Source organism: Trichoderma citrinoviride, assembly GCF_003025115.1.
Source record: "Trichoderma citrinoviride strain TUCIM 6016 unplaced genomic scaffold BBK36scaffold_8, whole genome shotgun sequence".
Taxonomy (NCBI): Eukaryota; Fungi; Ascomycota; class Sordariomycetes; order Hypocreales; family Hypocreaceae; genus Trichoderma; species Trichoderma citrinoviride.
In genome coordinates this window covers 1,677,422-1,704,366 of record NW_020194716.1, presented here as the reverse complement: position 1 = coordinate 1,704,366, position 26,945 = coordinate 1,677,422, and the positions used below count along the sequence as shown (strand labels likewise).

General features: G+C 52.9%; 6 protein-coding genes across 6 annotated transcripts; 3 read left to right on the top strand and 3 right to left on the bottom strand.

Moving 5' to 3' along the window:
- Positions 1 to 1,294: 1,294 nt before the first annotated feature.
- On the top strand, positions 1,295 to 3,493 carry BBK36DRAFT_1121103 (sulfate permease; the record flags this gene model as incomplete). The annotated part of the gene is made up of 3 exons (XM_024890789.1): positions 1,295 to 1,640; positions 1,736 to 2,625; positions 2,687 to 3,493. 3 exons carry the CDS (start codon positions 1,295 to 1,297, stop codon positions 3,491 to 3,493), a joined length of 2,043 nt encoding a protein of 680 aa, XP_024749365.1.
- Positions 3,494 to 5,726: 2,233 nt separating this feature from the next.
- BBK36DRAFT_1120856 (hypothetical protein) lies at positions 5,727 to 15,336 on the bottom strand (the record flags this gene model as incomplete). Its single annotated transcript, XM_024890750.1, has 5 exons — positions 5,727 to 6,272; positions 6,353 to 7,116; positions 7,203 to 9,029; positions 9,086 to 14,946; positions 15,008 to 15,336. The coding sequence occupies 5 exons, from the start codon at positions 15,334 to 15,336 to the stop codon at positions 5,727 to 5,729; spliced, it is 9,327 nt and encodes a 3,108-aa protein (XP_024749364.1).
- A 1,518-nt stretch (positions 15,337 to 16,854) lies between these two features.
- BBK36DRAFT_1203540 (GPCR, PTH11-type) lies at positions 16,855 to 18,295 on the bottom strand (the record flags this gene model as incomplete). The annotated part of the gene is made up of 7 exons (XM_024897270.1): positions 16,855 to 17,119; positions 17,186 to 17,281; positions 17,349 to 17,725; positions 17,792 to 17,859; positions 17,927 to 17,963; positions 18,022 to 18,041; positions 18,106 to 18,295. The coding sequence occupies 7 exons, from the start codon at positions 18,293 to 18,295 to the stop codon at positions 16,855 to 16,857; spliced, it is 1,053 nt and encodes a 350-aa protein (XP_024749363.1).
- Positions 18,296 to 19,338: 1,043 nt separating this feature from the next.
- Positions 19,339 to 21,175, top strand: BBK36DRAFT_1120935 (cytochrome P450; the record flags this gene model as incomplete). The annotated part of the gene is made up of 3 exons (XM_024890761.1): positions 19,339 to 19,410; positions 19,499 to 20,608; positions 20,798 to 21,175. The coding sequence occupies 3 exons, from the start codon at positions 19,339 to 19,341 to the stop codon at positions 21,173 to 21,175; spliced, it is 1,560 nt and encodes a 519-aa protein (XP_024749362.1).
- A 1,497-nt stretch (positions 21,176 to 22,672) lies between these two features.
- Positions 22,673 to 24,736, bottom strand: BBK36DRAFT_1120797 (cytochrome P450; the record flags this gene model as incomplete). Its single annotated transcript, XM_024890743.1, has 9 exons — positions 22,673 to 22,838; positions 22,914 to 23,074; positions 23,165 to 23,249; positions 23,310 to 23,650; positions 23,701 to 23,776; positions 23,829 to 23,894; positions 23,951 to 24,239; positions 24,303 to 24,434; positions 24,490 to 24,736. The coding sequence occupies 9 exons, from the start codon at positions 24,734 to 24,736 to the stop codon at positions 22,673 to 22,675; spliced, it is 1,563 nt and encodes a 520-aa protein (XP_024749361.1).
- A 992-nt stretch (positions 24,737 to 25,728) lies between these two features.
- On the top strand, positions 25,729 to 26,822 carry BBK36DRAFT_1120599 (terpenoid synthase; the record flags this gene model as incomplete). Its single annotated transcript, XM_024890719.1, has 3 exons — positions 25,729 to 26,005; positions 26,074 to 26,362; positions 26,417 to 26,822. The coding sequence occupies 3 exons, from the start codon at positions 25,729 to 25,731 to the stop codon at positions 26,820 to 26,822; spliced, it is 972 nt and encodes a 323-aa protein (XP_024749360.1).
- Positions 26,823 to 26,945: the final 123 nt, after the last annotated feature.

Here is a 26,945-nt window from a genome sequence, read left to right as displayed (position 1 = left end):
CCTCTGACAGGGGGGTTAGAATTGAGTTACTACTCTATCGCCCAGAAGACGCCACTGAGGGGCTCGCCATGGCGCAACTGTGTGATTCTCCAACAGCTCGCCTCGTCGTGGGGGACAGAAGGCCTTCTTCTGGCTGCCTTCATTGGCTCGGTGCCAGCATTTCCAACTCGGGCCCTGACTCCTCACGCCGACTGGAGAAGCTAGTTAGCGAACATTACCCCGTGAACTGGGGAGCGTTTGCGAGAGCCGTTGGTTCTTCTTTTGGATGAGAATTAAGCTGTCATTATGTCCCGACGCTTCTCAGGTATGTACTTGTACACACACCCTGTCTCGATGACTATTCACATACTACTCGTGGGAGACGGAAAGGAGCCGTAGGGGAGGGGAGCCTGGTCAAGATACTTACAGGCATACACGGAGCAACACGCCCTGGCTCTTCCGGGGATCCAAGTGACCGGCCATAAGCGCAGCTCAATACGCGGCCGGTTGCACATGTCGTTAACGGCACACTAGCACGAAGTCCAGATTACTTCGTACATGGGATAGAATGACAGACGGCTTCCTTGTCGACACTGCCTGCATGCACGGAGCAATTGCTCGTTTGCTCTGCACGCGGCGACTGTAACAGGACGTCCGGGCCATGCAACATGACGTTCCCCATCCAGAGAGGGCCTTGAAATACTGCCGAGCCAGGCACTCGTGTGTGCTTCGAGATTCGCGTTTGCTGTCGTCGAGGCGATTCTTAGCTCCCAATGCTACCCCTCTCGGTGAACCGTCGACGACTGTGATCAAGGTTGGTGTGCCTCGTCCTTCGCCTTTCTTGCTCGTCAAGGGAGGGTGGTAACTCGGATAAAGTTGGTGTCCTGCATGCGACAGATTCGGATTTCCTTGTCAAATCTAAGGACCGGTACTTTTTGGAGGGTACCATTCGTTTTGAAGTTCTTGAGCCCGAGTATTGCAACAGCCATTCAGCGTGAGGCAGGCTCGTTCTCAACTGCCTAGGCATTGATAGTCATCGCCAAGGAGACGTCTGGGTTTTGGAGTCGCCATACTCGCACCTATATAGAGTCGAGGAGCTCCCCCTTTTTCTCCTTTTCCCCTCCCCCAGCTTTGACCATCGGCATCCGGCTCCATCGACAGCATCAAGGTTGGCCCTAGCTCTTATATACGCACATCGACTTGTGTATCTCGAGCCAACTAAGGCTTGATCAGGTTGCCGCAACCCCGAGACCTTCCCGAACCTCCTGATCTCGGGCTTCAAACACACTCCCCGAGACTCTCCGAAACCGCCAACATGGAGAAGGTTTCCAAGGGCCTTTCCCACGCTAAAGAGGATGTCATTACGGCCTACCGTACTGATACCAACATCAACAGGGCCAAGCGTTGGGCTGGTCCTATTGCTCGCCGCATCCCGTCTGCAGCAGCCGAGTACCTCATCGAAAAGGTTCCCATCGTCCAATGGCTGCCCAGATACAATCCCAAGTGGCTACTGAACGACTTCATTGCCGGCATTACGGTTGGTGTCATGTTTGTGCCTCAGGGCATTTCCTACGCCAAGATTGCCACTATCCCGGTGGTACACGGCCTGTACTCTGCCTGGATTCCGTCCTTGCTCTATCTCTTCATGGGAACGTCTAAAGGTTAGTCTAACTGCCTCTCCGCATGATTCTACTATATAACAGCGGCACACGCCGTCTTGTTTTTGAGCCTTTGCTGATAAAGTTCCATCATGCAGAGGTCTCTACTGGCCCAACATCGGTCCTTGGTCTTCTTACCGCTGAGGCGGTTGCCTCCCTGCCAGATGAAAACCCGGCCACAGTTGCTTCGGCCGTGGCCTTCATGGTTGGTGTCTACGCCCTGATTGTTGGAGCTCTCAAACTCGGTTTCCTCCTCGACTTCGTTAGCGGACCCGTCTTGACTGGCTGGATTTCGGCCGTTGCCTTGGTCATCTTGCTCGGCCAGGTCGGCTCGCTCGTCGGTCTCACGGTCGGTAGCACAACTGTCGAAATCATCCGCGGCGTCCTTGGCCACCTTGACAAGATCCAGGGCATGACGGCTTGCATTGGCTTGACTGGTATTGCGATGCTCCTCGTCTTCGAGCACGTCGGCAAGACTCTGGGCAAGAAGAACAAGTGGATCAAGTTTGTCTGCACCAGCCGAGCGGCAGTCGTCCTCGTTATCTACACCTTGATCTCCTGGGGCGTTAACCACAACCGTGATGAGGAAGATTACATGTGGGCTGTGACTGAGATCAACTCCAGCGGTCTGGCCAAGGCCAAGACTCATGACGCCTCTCTCCTCGCCAAGGTCGCCGGTCGATCTGTCGCCCCCTTCATCGCCATGTCCATCGAGCATCTGGGTGTTGGCAAGGCCTTTGGTCTGCGAAACGGATACGACATTGACCGCTCTCAGGAGCTCTTGTTCCTTGGAACCGCCAACATGGTTGCCAGCATTCAAGGCTCGATGGCGTCTGGAGGAGCCATGAGTCGCACGGCTGTTTCCAGCGAGGCCGGCTCAAAGTCCCCGCTCAACTTTATCTTCACCGCTGGCTTCGTTCTCTTGACTCTCTACGAGCTTGCTCCGGCCCTGTACTGGATCCCCAAGGCAACTCTTGCGGCTATCATTGTAAGTTTCATCCCAGGCCATTGGAACTCAAAAGGATGCTAACGCGCTTTCTTCCTTCTAGATCATGGCCGTCGCTCATCTCGTCTCCCCGCCCAAGCTCTTTTACCGATACTGGAGAATCAGCTTCATCGATTTTATCGCTTCTATGCTCGGCTTCTGGGTGACGCTCTTCACCTCAACCGAGATTGGGTTGGCCGTATCCGTGGCCTTCAGCCTCGTGTATACCCTTCTCAGACTTGCCTTCCCTAAATTGGTCAAGGTCTCTCACTCGCAGGCGGAGAACAACCACTGGACACTTTCCAAGAGCCGTCCCGTTGATGCGGAGATCGATGTCCCCCCGGAAGCGTATTTTGTCAGATTCACGACCGATCTACTGTTTCCTCACGCCGAGCGTCTCAAGAATGCGATTGTTGATGACATCAAGGTTCGCTACACGCCCAACGCCGCACAGGTGCAAGCCGCCGAGGACAACCGAATGTGGAACGACTCTACGAGGCGGCGAGTTGCCAACATTCGTAAACGCGAACATATCCAACCCATTTCCACAGACATTTCCCCCTTGCGCTATATTGTGCTTGATTTCGGCCAGATTTCATTCATCGACACGACTGGTGTCTTGCTCCTTATCGAGCTGAAGATGGCCCTGCGCAAGTACATTGGCAAGGAGCTGCAGTTCCGCTTTGTCAACATGGCCCCGCAGGTGCTTGAGAGGTTCACACGCTCCGAGTGGGAATTTGCCCGCGAGGGCGAAGAGAGGACTGGCGATGCCGACGTCATCTACTCCTCCTTGGAGGTTGCTCTTCTCCACCGCGATGGCGACGAGAAGGACGAAAAGATTGAGTTTGTCGAGAAGACGCTGGACGTGTAAAGGGTCGGGTTTGTGAGTGGATTGGGACTTGGGTTTGGGTATACGCGCGTGTGGACAGGGCTTGGAACCCCTGGTGGAGTTTGGGATAAGGGACTTTTTTGCGATGGAACATGGGCAACGTTATGATTATGATATCAATATCTGTCTGCTGAGGGACGACCCGGCGTGACACAACTTTAGCTTCTCTATACACATTTTTGATCATTGAAGCACGCTTTCTCTTCCAGTAAAGGGGTTCTTGGTACCCCTATCAGTAGGCAGTTTCGCAACGACATCTCAAACAACCGGACAGACATGGACTACCAACCAGAGGGACGATTCGATGGTACTGACACCGAATGGCTAAGTTTATAAAGACGTCTCGCTGACGTATAGCTGCCCAAGCATCTACAAGACCCCGGAGTCTAGATCTGGGCGTATGACACTGCACGTAACAAGTATGGCGCCAGACGCCTTTCCCTTTCCTTCCACCTTTTCCCACCTTCTTTATGCGCACTTCTGTGTTCCGGCCGGACGAAGTTCGGTATCAAATAGAAGGGATGACTGCCCGCTGAGGCTTGCCTTTTCAGCTTTGATTATTCTTCTTACTATTGTTGCTATGGTTTGATAAGAGGGGGAGACTATCGTTTCCTTTGCTTTGTTCCCCTCACGGTCTTCCTCCTGTGGGATATGTTTGATTGGGTGGACTTTAAATGTAGATTTGGGGTAGACAGTCGATAGACGTATGGATCTTTTCTCTACTGGACTGAGTGGGTGGGAGGGGGGGAGAGAATGAAGGATGGAAGGAATTGGCCTCGGTGTACATACTCTCGCATGTTTAACTTGGGAACTTTTGGGACTGGATCCCACAGAGCAGTGGAGAAGAGTGGTGTAGAAGGGCCGAGGGGAGGCAAAACCTCTGAAAGATGGGAGGAGAAAGAGGAGAAACATGGGAGACTTCGTAAGGAGGCAAGAACTCGGCGAAGGGGGGGAAATGGGGAACGGGGAACGGGGGAATATGCGAGGGACCTTGGTTTGGAGGCGAATAAAGCTATGGGGCTTGATACCTGAGCATGTCCGGGGAGGGGGTTGTGTCTCTAGGGGGGTTAATACGGTGTTATGTGCTGTTTGTAAGAAGGAGGAAAGGGGGGTGTGTGTTTGGTGGTGGTGAGGAGAGAAAGGGGGGCGTGTGGAGGGCGTATGTCACTTTCGTATGGTAAGCTGTACGTGTACTTGAAACGTGCTGGATCATGAGGGAGGCAAAGTCTTGGGGATGGGGGGGGGGAGCACTGTAGACGAGACTGTTGGGGGTTTTGTGTAGGGGTTGGTTGAGGGGAAGAGGCGAATAGGGGGGCGTGGATATGCCTTGTTTCTGCCTTTTCTTGTAGAGGAACTTTGTGTACATGGAAACCAGGGTATCTATCTGAATGGGGAGAGTGGAGGAGGAAGACGAGGAGGCAATGGGGCGTGTGAGAGTGTCTATGGGGCAATATTGGAGTAGTAATGCTTCGTAAAAAAGGTCGGATGATAAGCTTAGGTGGCGAGGAGGGGAGGCCCGAGGAGCGGTAAGTATTCACGGATGATGAGTATCGCGGGAGGATGAAACGATGGGCCTGAGCATGCTCGGGCCGTTGTGGATAATTGTCATCAATGTGCTTATCAGGTTAGGTTAAGCAGGGTATTGCTCTTTACGATGTGTTTTGCGTGGTTCTGACTATTCTTGGACAGATCCTTCTTCTGATATATATAAGCTTGAGCTGCTGCCATGGGAGAGACGGGGCCACATAATGGAATGACTACTATCAAGCTTACTGTTCTTTGTGTGAAGGCATAACGGAGGTTCTCGGCTGCATAAGTAGCATGGCTTTTTTATATGTCCCCTTTAGTATGAGAACATGATGCTTCTCCATACAAGATTGACCTCATTCCGACCTGTATCAGCAACAGCATGAGATGGGCTCACTTGAAGCACAATCGCTCTCTCACCCCTCCTTCTTCCAAGTACAGAAAAAAGCAATCGACGTATATAACTACAAGGCTCTTACAAGACACGTTATCTCCCTCGACCCTCGCAGCTGACGACAATCTCACTCATGCTCATCCCTTTTTATCCATCAACCTTTTCCACATGTTTCCCAGGCACAAGTTTTTTCCATACTCAAGTCAAGCAGCAAAATTTTCGTCTCTCAGCCTTCAATTCCTTCAGTCACATCCTTTCAAATTTGGCGACAAATACAACGGCATTCGTGGTTCATCATCTCCAGGCATCCAGCTTCACATCCCTCAACTTCTCGGCAACATCGTCGGGTTGAGCGGCCGTAACATCAGGAGTAACTGCAGCAGTGTTTCGCACAAAAAACGGGTGGGACTCAGTCGCCTCCCGGCCAAGGCAAATGTAGCCTATAGGCGTATGAAGGATGTCATGAGCTCTGCAACGAAGACCAAGCCATTCTATAAGAAAGGCAAGGCTGATCGGTTTATTGCCCTGTGTCCCTCTGACATAGTCGTCCGTGAGCTTCCACTCTTCGTAATCTGTGTAGAGTCGGCCTGCCAAAATGCCCAGCTCGACCTTGAGCCACGCGGGAAACGAAGTATTTGCCGGAATTGGCGGGAATGAGTAATATCGAAGCTCATTGAAGGGCACCATAGCTCGGGTAATGGGAGCGGCGTAGGCGATCAGATGTATCTTTGCTTTGGTCGGAGAAGATCGAAGCGCCGGAATAAGCAGCTCTACCTCTTCGGGAATGACGACGAGGGCGGTCTGGGTAGACGGACTCCAAAGAAGCCATTCCACAGGGCGCTGTCAGTATCACGAAACGGTTAGCATCAGGCCGCATTGATCATAGCAACAAGAGATTGGATAGAAAGTGTTGAGCTTACCAGAAAATGGTCACCGACAGTCTTGTCCGCCTTGGGCAGGACAATAGTCTGACAAAACTCCCGTGAAACAAAGAGTCTTGTTCCTCTGCTGCGGATCCCAAACTTCTTTCCCACCGTGGTCTTGCCAATGTAGTCGAGAGCATGGATAGTCTCGGCAAAGTTGGTCTCTAACACTCCAGTTTCCATGAAGTTTCGAATGACCGCGCTCAGGCCGGCAAATTTGAGCGGTTGATACTGAACGGGCTTCTCTACCTCGCGGACTGCTTCAACCTGCACCTCCACTTGTCGCTCCTGCTCGACTTCTCCCATGACTTCAAGTAAAGACAAGCCGGTGTCCGCATAGCCTCCAAGCGTATCAGCGAACTTTTGGAGTCGCAAAGACTTCAGCGGACCATGTGGTTGCGACGATCCTCTGTTCGACATTGCTCCGTACAACTGGGCAAGCGTTTGATGTTCTGGCTGCTTTAACAGCTGGAGAAGCTTCGACCTCAATGCCGACGAGTTCAAGAACTCCGGGTACTGTAACAAGGCGTTCTCACGTCGACAGAAGTCCCTGCCCTGTGCCACAAAGAGTGGTCGCAAGTCCTCATTAGCACGGCAAGTTTGTTCAAGAAGCCAAAAGATGACCTCGGGAGACCCGATCAACTGCCCTGCTGAATACAAATGATACTTCTCGCAGGCCTCTTTGATGCTCAGGTCGACTTCTGGGGGAGCGAAAAATGTCACTGCTTGCGTAGAGCCCAACTGCCTCAGGCGCATGGCCGCTGAGATGAGATGTAATAGTTAGCATCATTCTCGCCCCGAAGGATTACCAAAACACAGAGCGTGTATAGAAGACAGGGACACTTACCTTGCATAGTATTATCCTTTGTCTGCTTTAGTGCCAAAGTCAGTGCCGCTCTTGCATCTTCCGGTAGCTTCAGGTCTACGCCTCTGGTATGAGCCTCATCGAAGTAGACGAAGCATCCCGTGAGATCGTCTGCAAGCCTTGTTGCTAACAAGGGCATATCCTCTTTTGCTGTATCTCGAAACATAACCCAAGGTCTGTTGTCGTCGCGAAAGTAAACAGCTGACTGTGCGTGGGGATCGATGGAGAACCACATCCCAGCTACAGCTCTGTTTCCCGTCTCAAGAATATATGCGCCAGCATCGATAAGGATTTTGATTTTTTGACGGTAAAGCATCTGAAGCATCTCATACTCACCGAGGCGCCGCTTATTGCGGTCAGTCAAGACTGTGTATTCCCGATTCCTGGGCTGCAGCAGATACGACAAAACCTCGGCATTCGTCTGAAGCAAGCTGGGAAGATCCTCTTGCCGAATCGTCATGGGGAGAATGTATCGGTTGTCGTTGGTGCCGCTGAAGCCTGTCGTCCGCGCACCGGGAATCGTTCTCGACAGTTTGAGAGGCACGTCCCACGCCGAAGCCTGAAGCTTTACGGCGAACTGCCGGGCATGGAGCGGGAAAACAAAGTTGTTCATGAAGTGGTTGGTCACCACTCTATTCTTTCCCAGATGGCGCCAAAGAGCTTGCATCTGGATCTCATCATCCACGTTGATCAAATTCCAGGACTGCAATGCCAGGGGCAGAGTGGACTCTGAAATCCATCGCTCATATTCCAAAGCCGCATCCTCGGAAGTTAGCACACGCTGCAATCCCTGTCGAAGCTGATCATAAGAGAGACCAGCGGAATAAAAACTCAGACATGTCAAGACAATGGCGACATCTGGATGGCCGTACTCTGACAGCTCAGACGGGACACCCTTGGCTGCAAAGGGAACTGCAACGGGAGAGCGAGTCGGGTGCAGGCCGTACTGGACATTCCATCTCTTCCCAAGGCAAAGTATCATGATTTTGTGAACAAGTAGGCCTCTGACAACCAGCAGCTTGGTCCTCGCGCTCTTTGGGTCAGCAAAAGCCTTGCTGGCCTTCTCAAACAAGTTGTTATCGAACGCTTCTTCAGACAGCACTTTCTTGATTGCCAATCGTGTGTTATCATTGACCACCTTATCTTGGTGAAGGAATGGCGCTCTGCCGCTCGCAATATCTTCGATGATAAGTCGGTGAAGCTCATCTTCGACGTCGCTCTTGAGAAACTGTACGGACGGAAACCAAGACGAGCGAGTAACCACTTCGATGCTTCCAGGAAAGCGAACCTTTAGCCGCGGAATGTACTCTGCTGCTATAGCAAGCAGGCCCTGTGCAACCTGCCATCGGAAGGGATGCCCATCAACCGCAATTTCTCCCCCGCTTGGATAGTTCAGTTGAGTCTTGGGAGACAGAGTGAAATCCGATTCGTCGAGCAAGTCACGACAGTGCGCATTTAGCCAGTTCTGGAACTTGATCATTCTTCCCGCCTCAGCCAGCTTGTTGTCTGCGAGCCGTTGCAGACCGGATAACCTGTAAGAGAGCACGTGTTCATGGCTGGTCAATATCAAGCCCTGCGACCTCTGGATATCCCTGTGCAGTTCACTGTATGCCTCCAGTACGTCGTCGGTAGTGGGCGTTTGTCGAGAGAATGGTATGTGGCATATGTCTCGACCAACGAGGCCACCCAGCCTTGAATGCATCATCTGCGCTGTCTGCATGATTAGCGGCTTTGGAACAATAAGACGAGAGACATTGTTCCCGTTGGCCAGCACAGCTGCCGCCATGGGCATGATGCACGAGGTCTTGCCTGGTCACAGAAGTCAGTCCGTTGTCATACTTAAGCAAGAATCTGGTATAACCTACCGCGTCCCATGTTCAGTTGCAGCACACTGTTTTCGCCCGAGACTGGGTTAATAATGGCCCGTGCAACATCGATTTGGTCCTCACGGATGAGGATATTGCTATCGATCTCAAGGAGGAGCCAATCTGGATTTTCTTCGGCGGGATTCCAGTTCTCATGGCCAGTGTTCTGCAGCTCTTCAGCTATACCGCGTCGGTTGTTTTGGAGAGCAGCTGTCCGCAGTCGTCGTAGTCTCTGAAGCTCAGCTATTGCGCAGCCATACACGATCAGTGCATTCTTCATTCCAGGCCCAAACTGGTGATCGGCCTTGGACTGTAGGAGCTCAAGCATCTCTACGGTAGTTGAGCATGGCAAAAGGTTACCCATCTTGAGCCACTTAAAGCTAGAGTCGCCTGCCCAAAGTGCGTCTTGGATGGAGTCGTTGTAGAAGCTTGCTACTAATTTCATGCTCTGAATGGCGTCCGCAACAGTTTCCGCAATAGTTTCCGCAGAGGGATTCGACCAATTTGAGCCACTGCCTGGTCCTCCATGGCTCCTTTTGAAAGCCGCCAAGCTGCTCAACAAATCTTGGCTATAGCTATTCCGAAGGGCATCAGGTGACCGAGCAAAAGAGGTGAGAATCCCTTCCAACTCTACAATCTCCTTTGACGACCCCTCCTGTTCTCTTTGGTCTTCACGGACCGAACTCCTCTCCTCATACGCTTTGGCAGAGAGATCAATCTTGAAAATTTCGAGCGGTGGACATGTCTTAATCACAAGATCTTGCGACACCGATGGGATTATGCGCTCGTCCGCTCTGGTAACAAATTGAGAGGCACTTGACATGGGAGGCTGAGGGCGTTCTGTGACTTGAAGCCCCCGATATCCACGCAAAATCGCATCAACTTTGGCGATATAAGCACACAACTCGTCGTTATGGCACCTGCGGTCCCACTCCGGCTCGATATAGTCTAAAGCAAGATCCACGTCGATGAGAGACAAGTCATTGGTGGTGAAGCTGGCATGATCTGGAAGTTGAGGCCACTGAGCCAATAGAAGTTGAGTGAGCTGTTTGCCTTGTTCTTCGCAGTTTTTCTGGTGGCGTTCACTGTCTGCATACGCCCTCCCCTTGCTCCTTTTGACGTTTTGCGCAGGTATATAAGCATTGGAGATGAGTTCTTGAAGAGTGTCGGCTGAGATTGGACCACGATCCTTGAAGCGTGAGAATGTAGCGTGCGGCGGAGGTTCCAGTTGGTTGATCTGCTTTATGCGACAGAATCCGACAAAAGACATTACAAGGTCCATGTCAACTTCGAGGTTGAAAGCCAGTAGACCTAGCTGAAAAGCCCACAAAGATGAATCCTTTGTGTTACGGCACATGCTGACCAAGCTTCCCCAGCGCGAACTGACTGAATCTTCGAGCTGGCTAGCAAGGGGCTGTACGCTCCGTGAAGGGAGGCCCTCACTAAAGCCGTCTATAGAATCCCAGGTCTCGAGGATTTTCATGAGGTCGTTGCTCATGTTTATGCGTGGCTCAGACGCACGAAGAAGCTTGATGATGTGGTAGACTCTGTCGCCCCTTGGAGTTGACCGCTTATCACGAGCTGGATAAGTGTAGTCAGTCTGGATCAGGTCTGCGGTATTCTGGGTGGGACGCTCGTAGAGCTGCCGTCGAACTTGCGATCGATAGCGAAGCTGAGAGAATCCTCCGACAGAGTTCACGTATTCTGTTTCGGATGAAGAGAACTTCGCCAGTCGGTTGACTCTCGTTTCAATGGACCTAATAATCCTTTCGAAGCAATCACTCTGGATGGTTGTCGTCAGAGAAGAATCCCAAGCCACCTTTTGCAAGCGTTTGATGGTTTGAGGGTAGTATTCCCGCCGAGGGAGGAGACTGGTCAGCATTTGCAGGTCAGTTGGGGCAAATGGAGCCCAAGGTTGAGCGGCACCTGAGTTGAGGATTCGGAGTGCTTCTTCAGTGCCGGTGTGGCCTGTCAGAGGATCTGGCAAACAGAAAGACGTCGCAGCATGGCACGTGGCTTTCAGAAAGAGTAAGCGGCGCTCTGGTGGTGCTATAAGTCGACCGACACAATCATCAATCTCGAATCGAGAATACCCTTTGGAAGTGCTCAACTTCACAGACACGTGGATATCATGGCGACTCCAGGTCATATCTCCGATAGGTATGATGACACTCCTCTTGTCCTTATCAGCAGAAGCCCGCAGCACAATTTTGCTGGCAAGCCCATACCATGTACCGATATCCTGGTTCAAGTCAATGGAAGCTTTGAGTTCACGGCTATAAAGCAAGCCGATCTTGTTGACGTGGAATGACAGGTCTAGGTGATGAAGCTCAACTGACAGTCTTCCTGTAGGAGACCGAGTTTGAAAGACGGTCAAGTTTCGTGGCGTTTCAAAGTGCTCAAAGACTCTTGATATCTGCTTGAATTCCGGAGACTTTGGATCTACCAGTATCACGTCATCGCGGCCACCACGAGTTGCGGATTGGCGTTGTAGATCAATGAGCCAATCCTGCGGCTGCCAAGTCCACGGTCGCCGGCGGACTTGGACGACTCTCGTCTTAAGATTCAGCCAGTGAAAACAGTTGTCTACTAGGCTTGCAGGTAAGTCGAATGAGCCGTCCGCAACCCTTAAAAATATCTCAGGGCGAAGGAGCTCAAACTGGTCGCCGGTGACTGTAATAGCCCGAATGGTGATCTGAGAGCCGCGCATGCCAAAATGAATAGCGTAACCCTCAACATATTCGGCAAGCTGATGTGTCATATGAGGAATGACTGAAGGATACACAGATAGATGGCGATTTCCGAAGAGAGATCGAACAGCTGGATGATTGCGCATTTCCATGGGAAGACTTCCTCGCGGCTTTCCATTCACTAAGAAATGTCCGTCCAGGACATTCAGGTGAAATACTTGCGAGCGTCCAAATGGCTCAAGTTTGGTACAAACTATCCATTGGGAATTCGAAAGCCTTGTCCAAGGGGAATGAGTTGGGGCTTGGTCCTTCGTCGGACATTGTCCAGTCAGTCCAAGGGCCTCCTCCAGAACATTCGAATGCACTTGAACAGCCTCATGAAGCGCGTTCTCCAGGTGGCAAGCCATCTTGGCATCCCGGATCATCATGCTTCTTAACATCGTGGGCATGCCGCTGATGCCAAATGTCAGGTTTTCTTGCAGTGCTACCGACGCTTTGACCCAGGCAGAAAGCTCTGAGGACGTCAGTTGTGCCTTGGACTCGATGTGTGCTTCAAAGGTTCGGCGACACAGTAAGGCTGCTTTGAGACCGTACAAGGAAATACGACTCGCCACCACTCCATCCTGCGTCTTTCTAGACTCCATCTGTAGCTGTGAAATCCAAGCCAAGGTGGCCACTCGAGCTGTGCTGAGTAGATGCTTGGAATGACAGCGCATTTGACTGCCGGGCAGTAGAGAAAACATTCGCAGAGACAAGTTGATCAGCAGCTCCATGCAGTTTGATTCCCTCCAGTTGTTTCGAATGGACGTCAGCCTATTCTCGATCTGCTCTCTTAGGCCAATGACAAATTCTTGCTCTCCCATAACTGCATGAACGGATCGGAGGACCCCGGTTTCCTTCTCGAGGCAGGGACCAGCCTGGACGGCCAACTGGGACAGTAACATGGTGGTATCTTCGTTGCTGAAGTTGAGATTTGAAGACCCTAACTCAACAAGAATGTTCAACCACCGACGCTGTTTACCAGCAAGAAGCTTTTGGTATGTGGAAAATTCAGCCGCAGACATATTTGGGGGACATTTCGTGAGATTCGCTTGGATCTGGTGAGATGATGGGCCGTCGATATCCGTGGCTGAATGGCTTTGGGACTTCATCACGGTAGCGAAGAGGCCCCGTGGAATATGCACTCCGCAAAGATGCTGCAGAGTCAGATGCTTGTTGAGATCTGCCACCCAGACTTTGGCACTATGATCGTAGAGATCAAAGTCGGCGGCAAACGGCAAAAGGATCTTCGATAGAGGAACCAAGCCACTATTGAAGCTGTAATGGGTCTGGGTGAAGCACTTTTTGATCGATGCAAAAGAAAGGCAGCTGCTGTCTGCTGTCATGAAGCCCTGAAGCTGGGGGCACTTATGAAGCTTCGTTTGAGGTGAAGCCGAAGACTGCCGAGTTGGATGGGCCAGATCGCGCAGGATTTCCCAAGTCGTATTCCGGTAGGCCGACAGGTATGTTGGGACAGCGAGCTCAAAAACGATCGATTGCCGTTTGGAGTCGTCGATGGGAAGGAAATCCTCGTGAACTTGGACGGTCAGCCGCTTTCGGCGGCGCCAGTATAGACATCTCGCGCAGTTCGAGACATCGCGAACTTCGCCATTGAATGTGCATAAGCACTCCAAGCTGTTGATTTTCTCGGTGTATTCTTTGTACTGACGGGTTTCCTCTTCCCAAGTCGCCTCCTTGACAGCACGGTCTACATCCGAAGCCTCTTGGATGTTGACCATTAGCTGCCCCATAACTACGTCCTGGCGCGCATACTCTACGGGAAAGCTGCCTTCCGTCCGGTTGTGCAAAAAGTGAGGATGTCTGGCATTCTCCCGACGTTGTGCCAAGTATGCCTGGATAGCCTGTAGCCGTCGCATGCCCGCCAGAGTAGGCAACTGCAGTACGTCCAACAGTCGAGGATCGAAGATGGGCCTATAGTTACGCAACAGTGGGCAGCAAGCGATGGCGCACTCATCCATCCGCATCCAGAGCTCAAAGATGGAGAGGATTTTGATGCTTTGCTGAGCAGGATCCCTGTTGTAAAGGTCGCCCACTTGGCTGAGATAGTCGTGGATGCTACTGGCGAGCTCCTGGCAGCGAGCTTTCGCTTTCTGCGGAGTAAGTGGCTTCTTCTGTGCATCTCTTTCGATGTTCAATTCCAATTGGACCAGATTTGATATCTTGTTGGTGAAGGCGAGTTTTTCTTGAAGCGGCTTGTCCAAAGGGTCGGGAAGGTCCAGCGACGTGTCGCCAGGGTTGGCAGAAGGAACGTAGTATCTTGCCAAGAGCTGGTCGAGATGGCTACGACTATTCGTAAGTGATAGCCGTACAGAGTCATCTGAGGCACGTGGTCGTAGCCTCAGGACACGGCGCATCGTCTTTGACTTGAAGTCCTCCCAAACCTTTTGGACATTATTGCTCGCTTGCCGGATCGATTCTTCAATATGTGGAACGGTGCTGCAGAAGACTGCGTCGAAACTCTGCTTGTATGTCGATGACACGTTAACCTTCTCCTTTTCGAGTTTTATCATTCGACGGCATAGTTTGGCTCGAAGGGTAATGACCACATCAGGCTCAAGACGTTCAGGTCCGGCGAAGGATGAAAGTTCCGCTGAAGCGTCATCGAGCAGTTCGGAAAAGAAGATGCACATCAGCAGTTTGTAGCATGCTCTTCCTGATTTTCCCAGGGAAAGATGAAGATGTCTTTGAGCTGCCACTCGTAGTACTAGCCAAAAAGGAAGTCGCCGCCATGGCAACAAGCCGTTTGTCGCGAAGTTGACATCGTCTCTGACTCTCTTCCTGAGCTTGGGAACAGGTGCAGATTCACCGATGGCCTCGAGGAGGCCCAAAAGCATCTGTGAGATCAGTGCCGGATCGGGAGTATCTCGAATCTCTGCGACCGAAACCCGTGCTTTTTTGGCCCGAGCTTGCACATGATGGATGGCTTCCATGCTCGCCTGTTCAAGAAATGCAGCCAGATTTTCCTGAAACTTCTTGTTGTTGAATTCGGCCGACCTTAAACGCACAGCACGGCCTGGAAAGTCCCATGTGAGTGCATTATTTGCAGCCAGCACATGCTCAGTCATTGGAGAGACTTCAAAAATCTCAAAAACGACGAAGTCTTCTTTGCTTCTATCATGGCGTGGTCAGTAACCCGGACTAATTGTCCCGGCAAAGGGGTCAAGAGACTTACTCGTCGATCTCGCGTCGGATGAGGACTGCGGCGTTCTGCTCGACAACATAGCAAACGAGAGTCAGGTCCGGTTTGAGCAGGCTGAAGTGTTTCAGCAGCGCTTTTTTATCGAGTTGTCCTCTGTTCAGAGCTCTGCATGCTCGGAGTGATTCGCTCAAAGAGTGAAGGGCATCTGCGAGCGGCGGGCCAGCCAGATGCCTCAGCTTCTCGCAAGCGTTCAGAAGCCTCTTCAGAAACTCGCCCGAGATCGCGTCGTAGTTATCTTCCTTGGCCCCTGGCGTCTTGGGAGGAAGCACCGCATGGTCGATGATAGACCGTAGCGACGCCATGCCGAAGGGCTGGGAGGAGGTTGGGAGTTGGGACGCAAACTGGCAGAACACAAGAGAGAAGAAAACGCGAAGTGCGGAGTTTGGAGAGCGTGGAAGTTTTGCAAACGGAAAGATCAGAGAAATGGGAACGCGTCATGATAAATATTGGCCGCGCTGGCGTTGACAGCTGTCTGGAGTTGGTGCCCAAGGCTGCCGCCAGCTGGCAGCCGGCGGCCAACAGAATTTCGACGCAGCGAACCGAACTCCATATCCAATCATGCGGGAGGCCTACTATGTTCTTTTTTGTAGAGAGCACATGCGCCAATAGAGATCGAGTGCCGACGGAGATGAAGAAAATGGCAATCGTATGGGAAAGGTAAGTCCGGCAGCACTGCAAGTTAGGAAAAAGCAGCTATCAGGAAGCAGATTTAAACATAGAAGAAATTGAGGCCCTGAGCTGATGCTGCGAAGTAGTAAGAGATGTGCTTGGGACTGGAGAACTTGGTGGTGATGATGATGAGAAAAGGGAGCAGCAGCAGCAGCAGCAGCAGCAGGAGGAGGAGGAACGGTAAAAGCAAAGCAGCAGCAGTGATGATGGCACAGAGCGGAGAGTCAGGTGACCTCATGCGATGTATAAAGCAGCAGCCTGGAGAAATTTCCACACATGAAGAGACGTGCTATCAGGTACTACATAGGTAGGTAAGCTCAGGGCAACTAGCAGCGTCTTTGCATAGATTCAAATTCAGATACTCCTCGGAGAGGGGCTGCAGAGTGAGTGTTGAGCATGTGGGAGGCAACGAGAAGAAAAGGGGGTCTGCGGCGGGCACCGGAGAGGACTACAAGCCGCACCGGGTCAGAATCTTGTGAGCGCAAGACCTTGACACTCATCATTGCCCATGAAAAGTGGCATACGACATGAAATATCTCAATAATTGTGTCTATGTGTTTGGAAGCTTCAAAGTTTGTTACTGCAATGACAGATGCTACACCCCCATCGCGAAGTGAGGTGATGGGGTTGTCTGCCCGCTACTATCTGATATACTGCTTTGACTTGTGGAACAATCACTCTCACTATGAGCTTCTTGCTACTACCTCGCAGGGTTTCATCCGTCCATGTCTTGCATCGACCGCAAGTTTCACCTTTGTTGGAGCCTTGTTATCCTCTTATGCAACGTGCCTCAAAAGAATAGTGCTCCTTCATCGAGAGACTGACCAGAAGATATCCATAGCCCACCGTCACCGATATTCAGAGCGACAGAGGAGAGTGATACGAAACTGATCAATTCTCTGAACATAACAGCAAAGGCCATCTCCTTCTCGAGAAGAGGCTTTATACCAAAGAGTTACAACAAGCCCTCGCTGAAAAGTCGATCCAGGTCTCGAGAAGAGAAATTGAACACAAAAGGGCAAACGGAAACCCTCCAAAGGTGAATATTCAGCTCTTACCAAACATCCCAAAAACTTTGATAGTACACAGCAGCCATAAAAAGCAGCTCTCTTTCCCAATACACTCCCTCCTTCCCTCGGCCTTATTGCCCTTTATCTTGCATGCACCGTCATCTGGTGGTTGTTGAGGCCCTTGAACTGCGAATCGGAGTCTCGCTGCTCGACGTAGGGAACCCACGTGTCGTGGCCCCCGATGGGCGACTTGCTCTCTTGGGTCCTCCGTCCGGAAAGTCGTCCAAAGGCGCCGGAGAAGAGGCGCGACATGGAGTTCAGGATGGGGCCTTCGAGGACGTGGTTGAGGAAGGCGGGGAGAAGCATCAGACAGGCGCAGATGAGACCGACGTTGATCTCGACGGTCCTGCAGTAGAGTATGGATTAGCACATATCGTCGAATAGTGAAAGAGGTGTTGTCGGGATAACGTACGCCCACACGGCCATCCAGGAGAGGTTCCATGAAGCATCGGGGTTGCTGCGGAGAATCGGCGTCATTCCAAGGCGGACAAGGCTCGCAGCGCAGGCACTATCAAGATTATCCACGTTAAACATCATCCCTGAAGAATAGTAGAATAAGATGGCTCGTCACTCACAAGAGACCAATGCCAAACACCGCAACGACCTTGAACTTCCGCTTCAGGTCCATGTTAAGTCCCACAACGACAGGCACAGGCAAGATGAGCGTGTACAAGTCCAGAGCCGAGCTCGAGACGCCAGAGACATAAGGCAGATAGACAGGGTTCAGACAGTGGCCAGGGACGATTGGGTTCCACGCCCGCTCGACGGGGATGCAGCTGAAGACGGTGCCGAAGAAGAGGCTGGTGGTGAAGCCAAATGTCAAGACGATGCCGGCAATGATGAGGTAGCGCATCTTGGTAGATCCAGAGAAGATGCGGTAGTAGAAGAAGAGGAAGGTGAGTTTGACGCAGCCGGAGGCAAGTAAGTAGATGTATGAGCCGATGGTGAAGAACTGAATAGGCCGTCTCCGTTAGTTGCGCCGTTCAAGATAAACATGCCGTGAAGGGGAACGCTGTACCTTTAGCATATCGACGACCCATTGAACAGGGACATTCCATAGATGGCGCCCGATGCCTTTGTGATAACCTGTGCTGATGGTTATTCTACCAGAACTTGTAAGAATAGAGGATAGAGGTAGGTAAACTTTACTTACAGAGAAACATGAATACCGAGAACCCCACGGTTAAAAACTACCCACGTCAGTTGATGTTGTTCGAAACATGGTCTTTCTCTATCCATGATGCTCACATATGATATCACACAAAAGTCTATCAAACAACATAAAGTCAGAAACTTGACGCAGAACAACCATAGCGGCTCGATGGAACTCACAATCATCCACGCCCAGCTTGGCCTTTGTGATAATACTGCGCGTATACAGCCTCATGCCCACGGCCAGCGTGGTGATGGTCAACAAGACCGAGTGCAGCGCAATGTTCTCCTTCATATGGTCATACGGATCGATAAAGTTCGGCTCGACTCCCGGAGGAGGGGGCATTGAACCTAGCCATTGTGAAGTCATGATTGTCCTTGAATCTGTCGGTTTCCCCCCCTGGAAGCTCGTTTTGTTTCTTTCTTTGGGTTCGGTGGCTGGAGCTGGTGTTCAAATGAGTGGAAGCAGGAACCTGCAGCAGGCCGGGAAGCAGCAGCAGCAGCAGCAGCAGCAGATCAGCAGTGCGTTGTTAGACGCACGATCCTTGGAACCCAGGGGAGCGGAGGCGCATAACTGATATGTATTCCGAACGGCAAAGGGTAGATAGTAATAATGCGCCGAAAACAGAAACACGGAACCCCCCTCGGGCTGAGTGAGGGAGAGACATACTTGCAGAGAGGCATGGCTAATCTAAATGGAGCGCATCGAAGCTGATCCTGTCGGCACAAGGATAACCGTAAACCTGCGCAGCGGCCTCAACTGCCTTGTTGGAAGAACCCCCATGCTTGATATTGTGTGCCAGATTGCATATCAACAGAGCAGCACAGACACACACCACTCACACCCTCCACCACGCTGCCGTCTGTTTTCCACTCCGGGCACGCAAGAGAAGTCACCTCCTCTCCCCCATTCACCAGCCAATATTTTGCTCCAATAAATAGATGCGCTCACTGTTGTGTTGCAGAAGGACTAAGCTCGGAGGGGGGGGCACAACGACCGAATCCTTCGGGCTTCTCTGGGTGTAACCCTCCCCGCGAGGCTGCCAATTGGAGAGCCAGAAGGGGGCTTGTAAACTGGGGCTTGGCTGTGTCCAGTTGAGTTGGAGAGGGTAAGACACGGGATTAGGCATGGTCGAGTTGCATTTGGCGCAGGCAGGGCAGAGGGTCAGGAATGTCCCGTCCTACGTTGGTGGCGTCGTGTCGAGGGTGAGAAGAAGCGTGGACGGAGAGTTGCGGAAGGCCGTTGGCAGGCGGCTTGTTGGCCAAGGCGTTCGATTCATTCACGGGTTCGTTCTCGTCTGTCATTTAAAGAGAATGAAGAAAATGAAATCCTTATTTTTACTTCCATGAATCTCGTCTTTCTCTTACACTATATGATTTGACTGGATCAGCTCCATTTATACAAGTGTCACGATGGTGACTCTTTGGGGATGGCATGTCTCGGCCTTGGCGTGGCTCAGCACCACAGCCCTCACCCTCATAACCGTATGAGCGCCAAGAGGAAAACAGCACAAAGACGAGTGAAGACATGGAAACGAAAATCAGAATCATGGGCTGACCGGAACCGTTCCAGTACAATGTGCTCCGCATAATCTATAATCTGTATTTCCATCCCCTGGCCAAGGTTCCCGGCGCAACCGCCTGGAAGGCCTCACGACTGCCCTTCATCAGGTCGCTGCTCAGGGGCACCATCGTCCATGATATCGAGCGCCTGCACCGCCAGTATGGCCCCGTCCTGCGCATCGCGCCCAACGAGGTCACCTTTGCCCACGAGGACGCCTGGCGAGACATCTTCCAGCTGCGGAAAGACCACCAGCCCTTCCTCAAGGACCCCATCTGGTGGAAGTCTCAGCCTGGCATGCCCGAGTCCCTGCTCAGCGCCATCGACCCGAAGCGCCATGCGCGCATCCGCAGCCTTCTCGCGCCTGGCTTCACCCCGAAGGCGCTGAAAGAGCAGGAGCACATTCTGCACTTTTACGTCAACCTCCTGGTGGAGAGGTTCCGGGAGCGGGCGAGCAAAGGGCCCAAGAGCGGCGCCGTCGTCGACGTCGTGCCGTGGTTCAACTTCATCGCCTTTGACATCTTTGGCGACCTCGGATTCGGCGAGTCTTTCAACTGCCTCCAGGACTCCAAGTACCACCCCTGGATTGCGCTGCTCTTCAACAGCGTCAAGGCAGCGTCGTTTGTCGCGGCAGCACGCTTCTACCCAATAGTCCAGCGCCTCCTCATGATGTGCATCCCACAGTCTCTGAGGAAGATGCAGAGGGACCACTACCAGCAGATCGTCGACAAGGTGGACCGGCGTCTCAACTTTGAGCTGGAGCGTCCCGACATCATGTCCCATGTGATACGGGGCACAGAGCGCCGCGAGCTGCCCCCGGGGACCATTCACACTACCTTCATGGTGCTGACGACGGCAGGGAGTGAGACAACGGCCACGGCCCTGAGCGGAACCCTCAACTACCTGGTCAACAACCCAGACAAGCTCGGGGCCCTGACGCGAGAGATCCGCGGGGCCTTTGAGGCCGAGGGCGACATCGACCTCGACTCTCTCCGCAAGCTACCATATCTCAACGCCGTGCTAAACGAGGGCCTCAGGCTCTGTCCGCCCATCCCCTGGGTCCTCCCCAGGGTCGTCCATGAGGGAGGAGATACAGTATGCGGAACGTGGCTCCCAGGAGGGGTAAGGCAAAACCCCCCCGTACATCCTTTGCATCATGTTGCTTTCAGTCTCCTTGCCCCTGTTTGCCATGCTCGTTATCCCCCCCCCCCTCTTCTCGCGTGCAACCGTTGCATCTCTCACCATGATCCCTGACTACTACTACTATCAACATCAACCGAACATGGGGGCGGCCGCTGACCACGAACCCAGACTCCCGTCTCGATACAGGCATACTCCATGAACCGCGACCCGGCAAACTTCCACGCGGCCACGTCATTCGAACCGGAGCGCTGGCTTCCCGCCAGCCGCACAGACCCAGCGTCGCCCTTCTTCCATGATCGCCTCCAGGTTGTGCAGCCGTTCAGCGACGGGCCCCGGGCCTGCCTGGGCCAGCACCTGGCATGGGCCGAGATGCGGCTCATCATGACCAAGCTGCTCTGGACGTTTGACTTTGGGGTGGTGGAGGACCGCAGGACGCGGTGGGAGGATCTGAGGACGTTTCTGCTTGTAGAAAAGCGCCCGATCGAGGTGCGAGTACGGCTCAGGGACACTACTACTACCGCCTCCTCCTCCGTCGCATACCAGTAGATAGCTTGTTTTACCAACTTTGGCTCCTCGTGTTGTGCTTCTGTTTCTGTTTTTGTCTCTGTATCTGTCCAAACTTGTGTTACTCGCGAGCTTGACAGGGATATCGGGCTTGGACAGGGGGGGGGACTGTTGCGGGTGGTTAGACAAGGACACATACCGATTGACGTGACCCTCCTCCCTCCCCTGTCCCCCGTATCACCCACGTGAAGCGAGTGCGAGCCGCTTGTTGGTGGTCGCACGCCGAAAGCCTGCATGGTAAGCTGTCAGAGCGGGTAAACCTGAGAGTGTCTTGGGGTGAGACTCTGTGTAAAACCACAGGCCTGGAGACGGACGGGCAAAGGCCATGTCTTTCAGCGTTGCAGCAGCAGCAATAATTGGGGGCCAAATCCCAGTCGCAGTCATCCTTCTCGCAATATGCATTGCCTGTTTTCTGTGGTTTTTCCCCTCTTGGCCATCCGTACTCGTCAAAGTCCGTAACCCTGCTGCGCCTCTTGGTGTTGCATCGTGTGGGTGACTTTTGCATTCTGCCTGGCCCCAGTCACGGTCCCGTTCCATCAGCCGTGTTTCTCTCTCCCTCCCTCTCACACAAACTCTCTCGCGTGCCTTCTTTTCTTGCTTTCGTGCTGTGTTGTGTCTCCCTAACCATCCATGACAAACAGCATCTACTGTAAGCGCCAGGCAGGCAGGCAAAGTGGCGAGCGTCGTTCCCGTCTCTCAGCTCAGCGTTACATGGCCAACATGCACAACTGACGACGAGGGCCCTTTTATGGCCCACAGATCTCTCTCATTGGACCCCCCACCGGCCGAGGCTTTGGCGCATCCTCTGATCATGCACCAACTCGCTTACAAGACCTGCATAGCCTGTATTCAGCATGGGACTGGACGGCAGATATCGCGCACGATGTCGACAGATGCGGTGGTCTGAGCGTGAGATCGCCCTCGGTGGGGGGAGACTGGGCTGTTTCTCCTCACCTTTTTGCCTCGGGATCTTCGTGGCTTTGGCCCCCAAAAGACCAAAAACAGCATACACTCGGCTGTCCGGAGGCTTTCTTGGAAGGAATGCCGGATAAGGATCTTGGAAGGATGCTGATGCCAGACGCGCGGCAGTACGTGGACGAAAGACGAAGGCCAATTCTCTGGGAAACTCCTCTATCTGATCTCGGCATCTGAAGGTAATAGTGATAGTAGAGCATCTTAACGCCGTCGGGAATTATTGACCACAGATCTCCCACTTCCAGCAAGGGTGAATAATAACTGTAGCCGTATCCTGCCCTGGATTCTCCCACATCCCTGACCTTGACAAACAAAAACAACCTTAGATGGACGCAAGCTGAAGAGTTCAACCCGCTCGCTTACTACAAATGATGCCACGTTTTGGAGCGACAGTGCTGTGGACTGCATTTCCATCAAGGTCCCATCTATGGCACCTTGTCTCTGCCCTGAATGTCACTTCGCCCCCCCTTAGAATACTACCTACACAAAAAGAATGACTATCCTCTAACGAATCAATGCCCGCACTCCCTTTGTTGTAAGCTTTGGAAGGGGGATCAAAAAGTCATGTGCTTGTTTGACATCGCTCTCGTCGGTCTCGTACAGCTCCAGCTTGGGGCCGTTAGGACGATATAGAACTGCCAAAATAAGACTCATCTCCGCCATGGCCAGGCTGTTTGGACACATTGTGTTAGCTTTCTGCCAGTACGACTATAACCCGCGAGGGGGAGCGATAGGAGCTGCTTACTTCATTCCCAGACAATTCCTCGATCCGCGGCAGAAGGGCACGTACGACCGATGCATGGCCGGAGTCACATCGTGAATCCACCGCTCGGGTATGAACTCGCCCGGATTGGGGTAGACCTGAGGGTCTGAGTGCATCAGATAGGCAGACATGCCCACGGGGACCTGTGTGGTCTCGATTAGCCACTGTTACCTTGACGCGGAATACGGATGGTAGTGCCATCAAGGGCACAGAAGGTGGTCAGACTGCCTCACCCCAATCGGTATCACCCAGTCCTTGTACTGGAGTGGTTGGTCGGGAAATACTCTCGGCAAGCGGTGCATGACGCCATAGCTGAGCCTGTTTACACACAAAAATGTCAGAAACGGCGATTCTCGTTGGGCTCATTCGTCCACGTACCTGAGGGACTCCTTGATGATTCCCTGTAAGAGCGGCAGCTGCTCAAGCTCGGCCCAGGTAGGAACCTGCTGGGGCCAGTTGGCCATCGGCTCCCGTAGCTCAGCCTCGAGCTTGCTTCTCAACTCTGGCCGGGAGAGGATATAGTAGGAGGCAAAGCCGATAGTGCGTGCCGTGCTTGCAGTGCCGCCGCCAAGCAGGACCTGGGCTTCCTTGGCCAGTCGTTCCTCGGTCCTCTCCTCCACCGGCATGTCACTGTTTGCAATGTGTCGGAAGATGGAGATGTCGTTGGCGTCCTTTTCGGACTTGTCCCTGTTTGCAATGCGGATTTGTTCCAACGCTCGCTGAAAATCTCGTTAGAACTGGTATGGCTCAAGGTAATCTGTGCACTCACTTGGCGGAAGATGTTGAACATTTGCCCTTTCGGGTATATCTTGAGCAACAGGCTTTCGGGGAGTAGGCTCAGGATTCTGTTCATCATGTCAGTTTCCGCTAACTATTGACCCAGAACGTAAAACGTACTGAATAATCTGAGGAAACCCTGTAAACAGCGGGATGGATCGCACAATTGCGTGGATGACATCGTACCTGAAACGGCAGCATAATTAGCACTGGTTTCGCGTGGAATGGGTGTGAAAGCATACCAGTCAGAAGCAAAATCCTGCGAATCGAGAAAGCGGTCGCCATGGGAGCCTCTGTCGTCGGTGCCAAGGCAAATCCTTCCGATGATATCGCCCGAAAAGGCAGAAAAGGCATGGTCTAGCCGGATGACCGAGTTTGTGCCTTCGAGCTCTCTGAAGCGGGACTCGAGGTGCAGGGCCACCTCGGCGAGCATGGGCTGCAATCTCGTGATACCTTTGCGCGAGAAGAAGCCCTCCATGGGCTTTCTTCTCTTTCTGTGCAGGTCGTGATCTGTGGTGAGCAGATGGGAGCCTATGGCAAAAGTTTCAGCAACTAAACTCTCTCTCTCTCTTCAGAATGGACAACCGGCCTCACCATCAAAGTCGATGCCCTTGCAAAAGACATCGTAGCTCTCGGTTCGTCGCTTGCTCTCCGTAACATAGACCTCGTTGTAAAACTCGGGATCATGAATAGAGAGCTCGTCCGGATTCACACGGACGATAGGGCCTGGAGTTTAAAGAGATCAGTGCCGGTACTGACAGCGAGGGTTCATCCCACATACCGTATTTCTTGTGCATCTTCTCGATTTCAAACAGGTACTTGCCGTCCAGCCAGTAATCATAGTAGAACTCATACCAGAAAGAGGCGGCGGCAAACTTGGGCCCCGGGAACTTGGCCAGCGGAGAGAACCAGAGACGGTAGATCGTGAGGTACACATTGTAGACGATGAAGTACAAGACTGTAGCCCAAAGGACGGTCGTCGCAAGGGGCTGCGACGCCAACCTGTCCACGATGGCTGACAAGTACATGGCCGCACTGCTTTTGCAGATGATCTTGAGAGAGAGAAGGTGGGATTGACAGAGGAAGAGAAAGAAAAGATTTGGGCGTGCAGGCAGATAGAATAGATGTCAGGTTGGCCTCGAGGGGAGATATCAGAACAGTACCTTGCCTACACCACATGTACACCACCCCGGCCTTTAGCAGCAGCTACTATACGCAGGGGCATATTCGTAGATGGTGTTGCGGAATCATGCCGCTGAGACGCTGTTTCGGGATCTCAATTGGCCCGTCTCAGGGTAATCCAAATGAATGGCTTGCTGCTGATCGGACGAAGCCTCCACGTACCGACATACGGGCTCCTTCAGCCTTCCCCAAAGGAATGGATCCTTCATCCCATGTGATGCGGGTAATACGGCCGAAGGGCCTTGCAGAATCGAGCAGAGATTGGATAGTATCAGAGCCAACAACTCGCGGGTCGTGGGTTGCGGCAAGGTGAGGGGCGTCCGATGTTGCATCGTATGCAGTATTAATAGGCTGCATGAGGTGAGGTGTGTGGATAAGTCTCAACCTGCATCTTGTGAACCTCGGTGGCTAATTCGGTGCAGCCAAATGCAGGACGCGCCGGGCACAGCCTGATAGGTAGCCCAGGGAGCTGCAGGTGTAAGTGCCGGACATGCTGACGCCGTACACTTTCTATAAGCGGCAGTCGTGGGCCGTGGTCGACTTGTCGACCAGATATCCCAGGGATCGCGGCGCCATATACGGTGTAACGTTGGGGAAAAGGCCTTCGTCAAACGGGGCACGGCGGTGATTCATGCGTAATCATCTCATCCCCCGTGGTCCAGCGGTTGGGCATTCCGACGGGACACAAGGCTGCCCCGGTCGAGGATAAAATGTCGCTGAGTTTCACCCAATGCTGGGCTCCGGCATATAAGGTAACAAGGTATCTTCAAATTGCATCACCCTGTATCATTGGTCCACCATTGTGCAGATAATACTACAGACGATACCGTCAGAAACCATGGAGTACCGCTACTCAGAGATCATCGATCCCAATGTCTATGAGACACATGGGCTGGACAATGGCATTGCTCTCCGAGGGCACAAGGAGCCTATGAAGGAAGTCCGCGGGGCACAGCGAGCTCAAGGCGACTGGTCCAAGCATGTAAAGCCACTCGGCGACTACAAAGGCGGCCTCGGGGATCGTTTTGGCTTCATGCAGGTGACTGTTCCGGAATGCTTGCCAGAGAGGCTCGAGATCATCTCGTATGCCAACGAGTTTGCGTTCATCTACGATGGTGAGTTATTGCTTCACTCTGACATGGCGTAACCGGCCAATTCTGGTAGCGCTAACTGTCTTGTTAAGACGAAATGGAAAACATGGACCTTGAGAACATCTCAAAGGCACAGCCAGGCATCCTCGAGGCCTTTTCTGGAAAGGGCGTTCTCGACAGCAGGACGGACAGCAGATCACGCCCCGAGAAGCGGCTTCAAGCACAAATCTTGAAGGAGATGCTAGCCATTGACCCCCCGCGGGCCATCACGTCCATGAAGGCGTGGGCGAGATTCGTGCAGCTCGCATCTCAGACCAGAGAGTCGCCGTTCCGTACGTTGGCAGAATACGTTCCCGCGAGGGTGATTGACGCTGGCGAGTTGTGAGTCTCAATATTTCCAAGCCGCGGAAGCACATGCTGACTTTGGATATCAAGGATCTGGTTCGGAACGCTGACCTTCGGGATGGCCCTGACGATCCCGGACGAAGAGTACGACCTCTGCATGGAGCTGGCCCGGCCTGGATACGCCGTCCTGGGCCTCACCAACGACCTGTACTCGTGGGAGAAGGAGCGGCAGGCAGCCGAGAGGGCGGGCCAGGACTATGTCTTCAACGCCATCTGGGTCATCATGAACGAGCAGCAGGTCAGCGAGGAGGAGGCCAAGGCCATCTGTGCCGAGGAGATCCGGCGGTATGCGCGAGTCTTCTGCGAGAATGTCGACGAGACGAAGCAGAACCTGGCGCTGTCGCGGGATCTCCGCGCGTACGTCGAGGCCGTCATGTACAGCTGCAGCGGCAACCTCGTCTGGAGCATCTACTGCCCGCGATACCACGAGCTGTAGGCAGGGGAGGAGGATTGCGTAGGACTCGTGCTCAGGCGTCTGTATGTATATGCTTGTACGGCGGGGAGTAAGAAGAGGGTGGTAGTGCAGCAGCCTGCGGTTGGATTTGGCGTTGCAGATAAG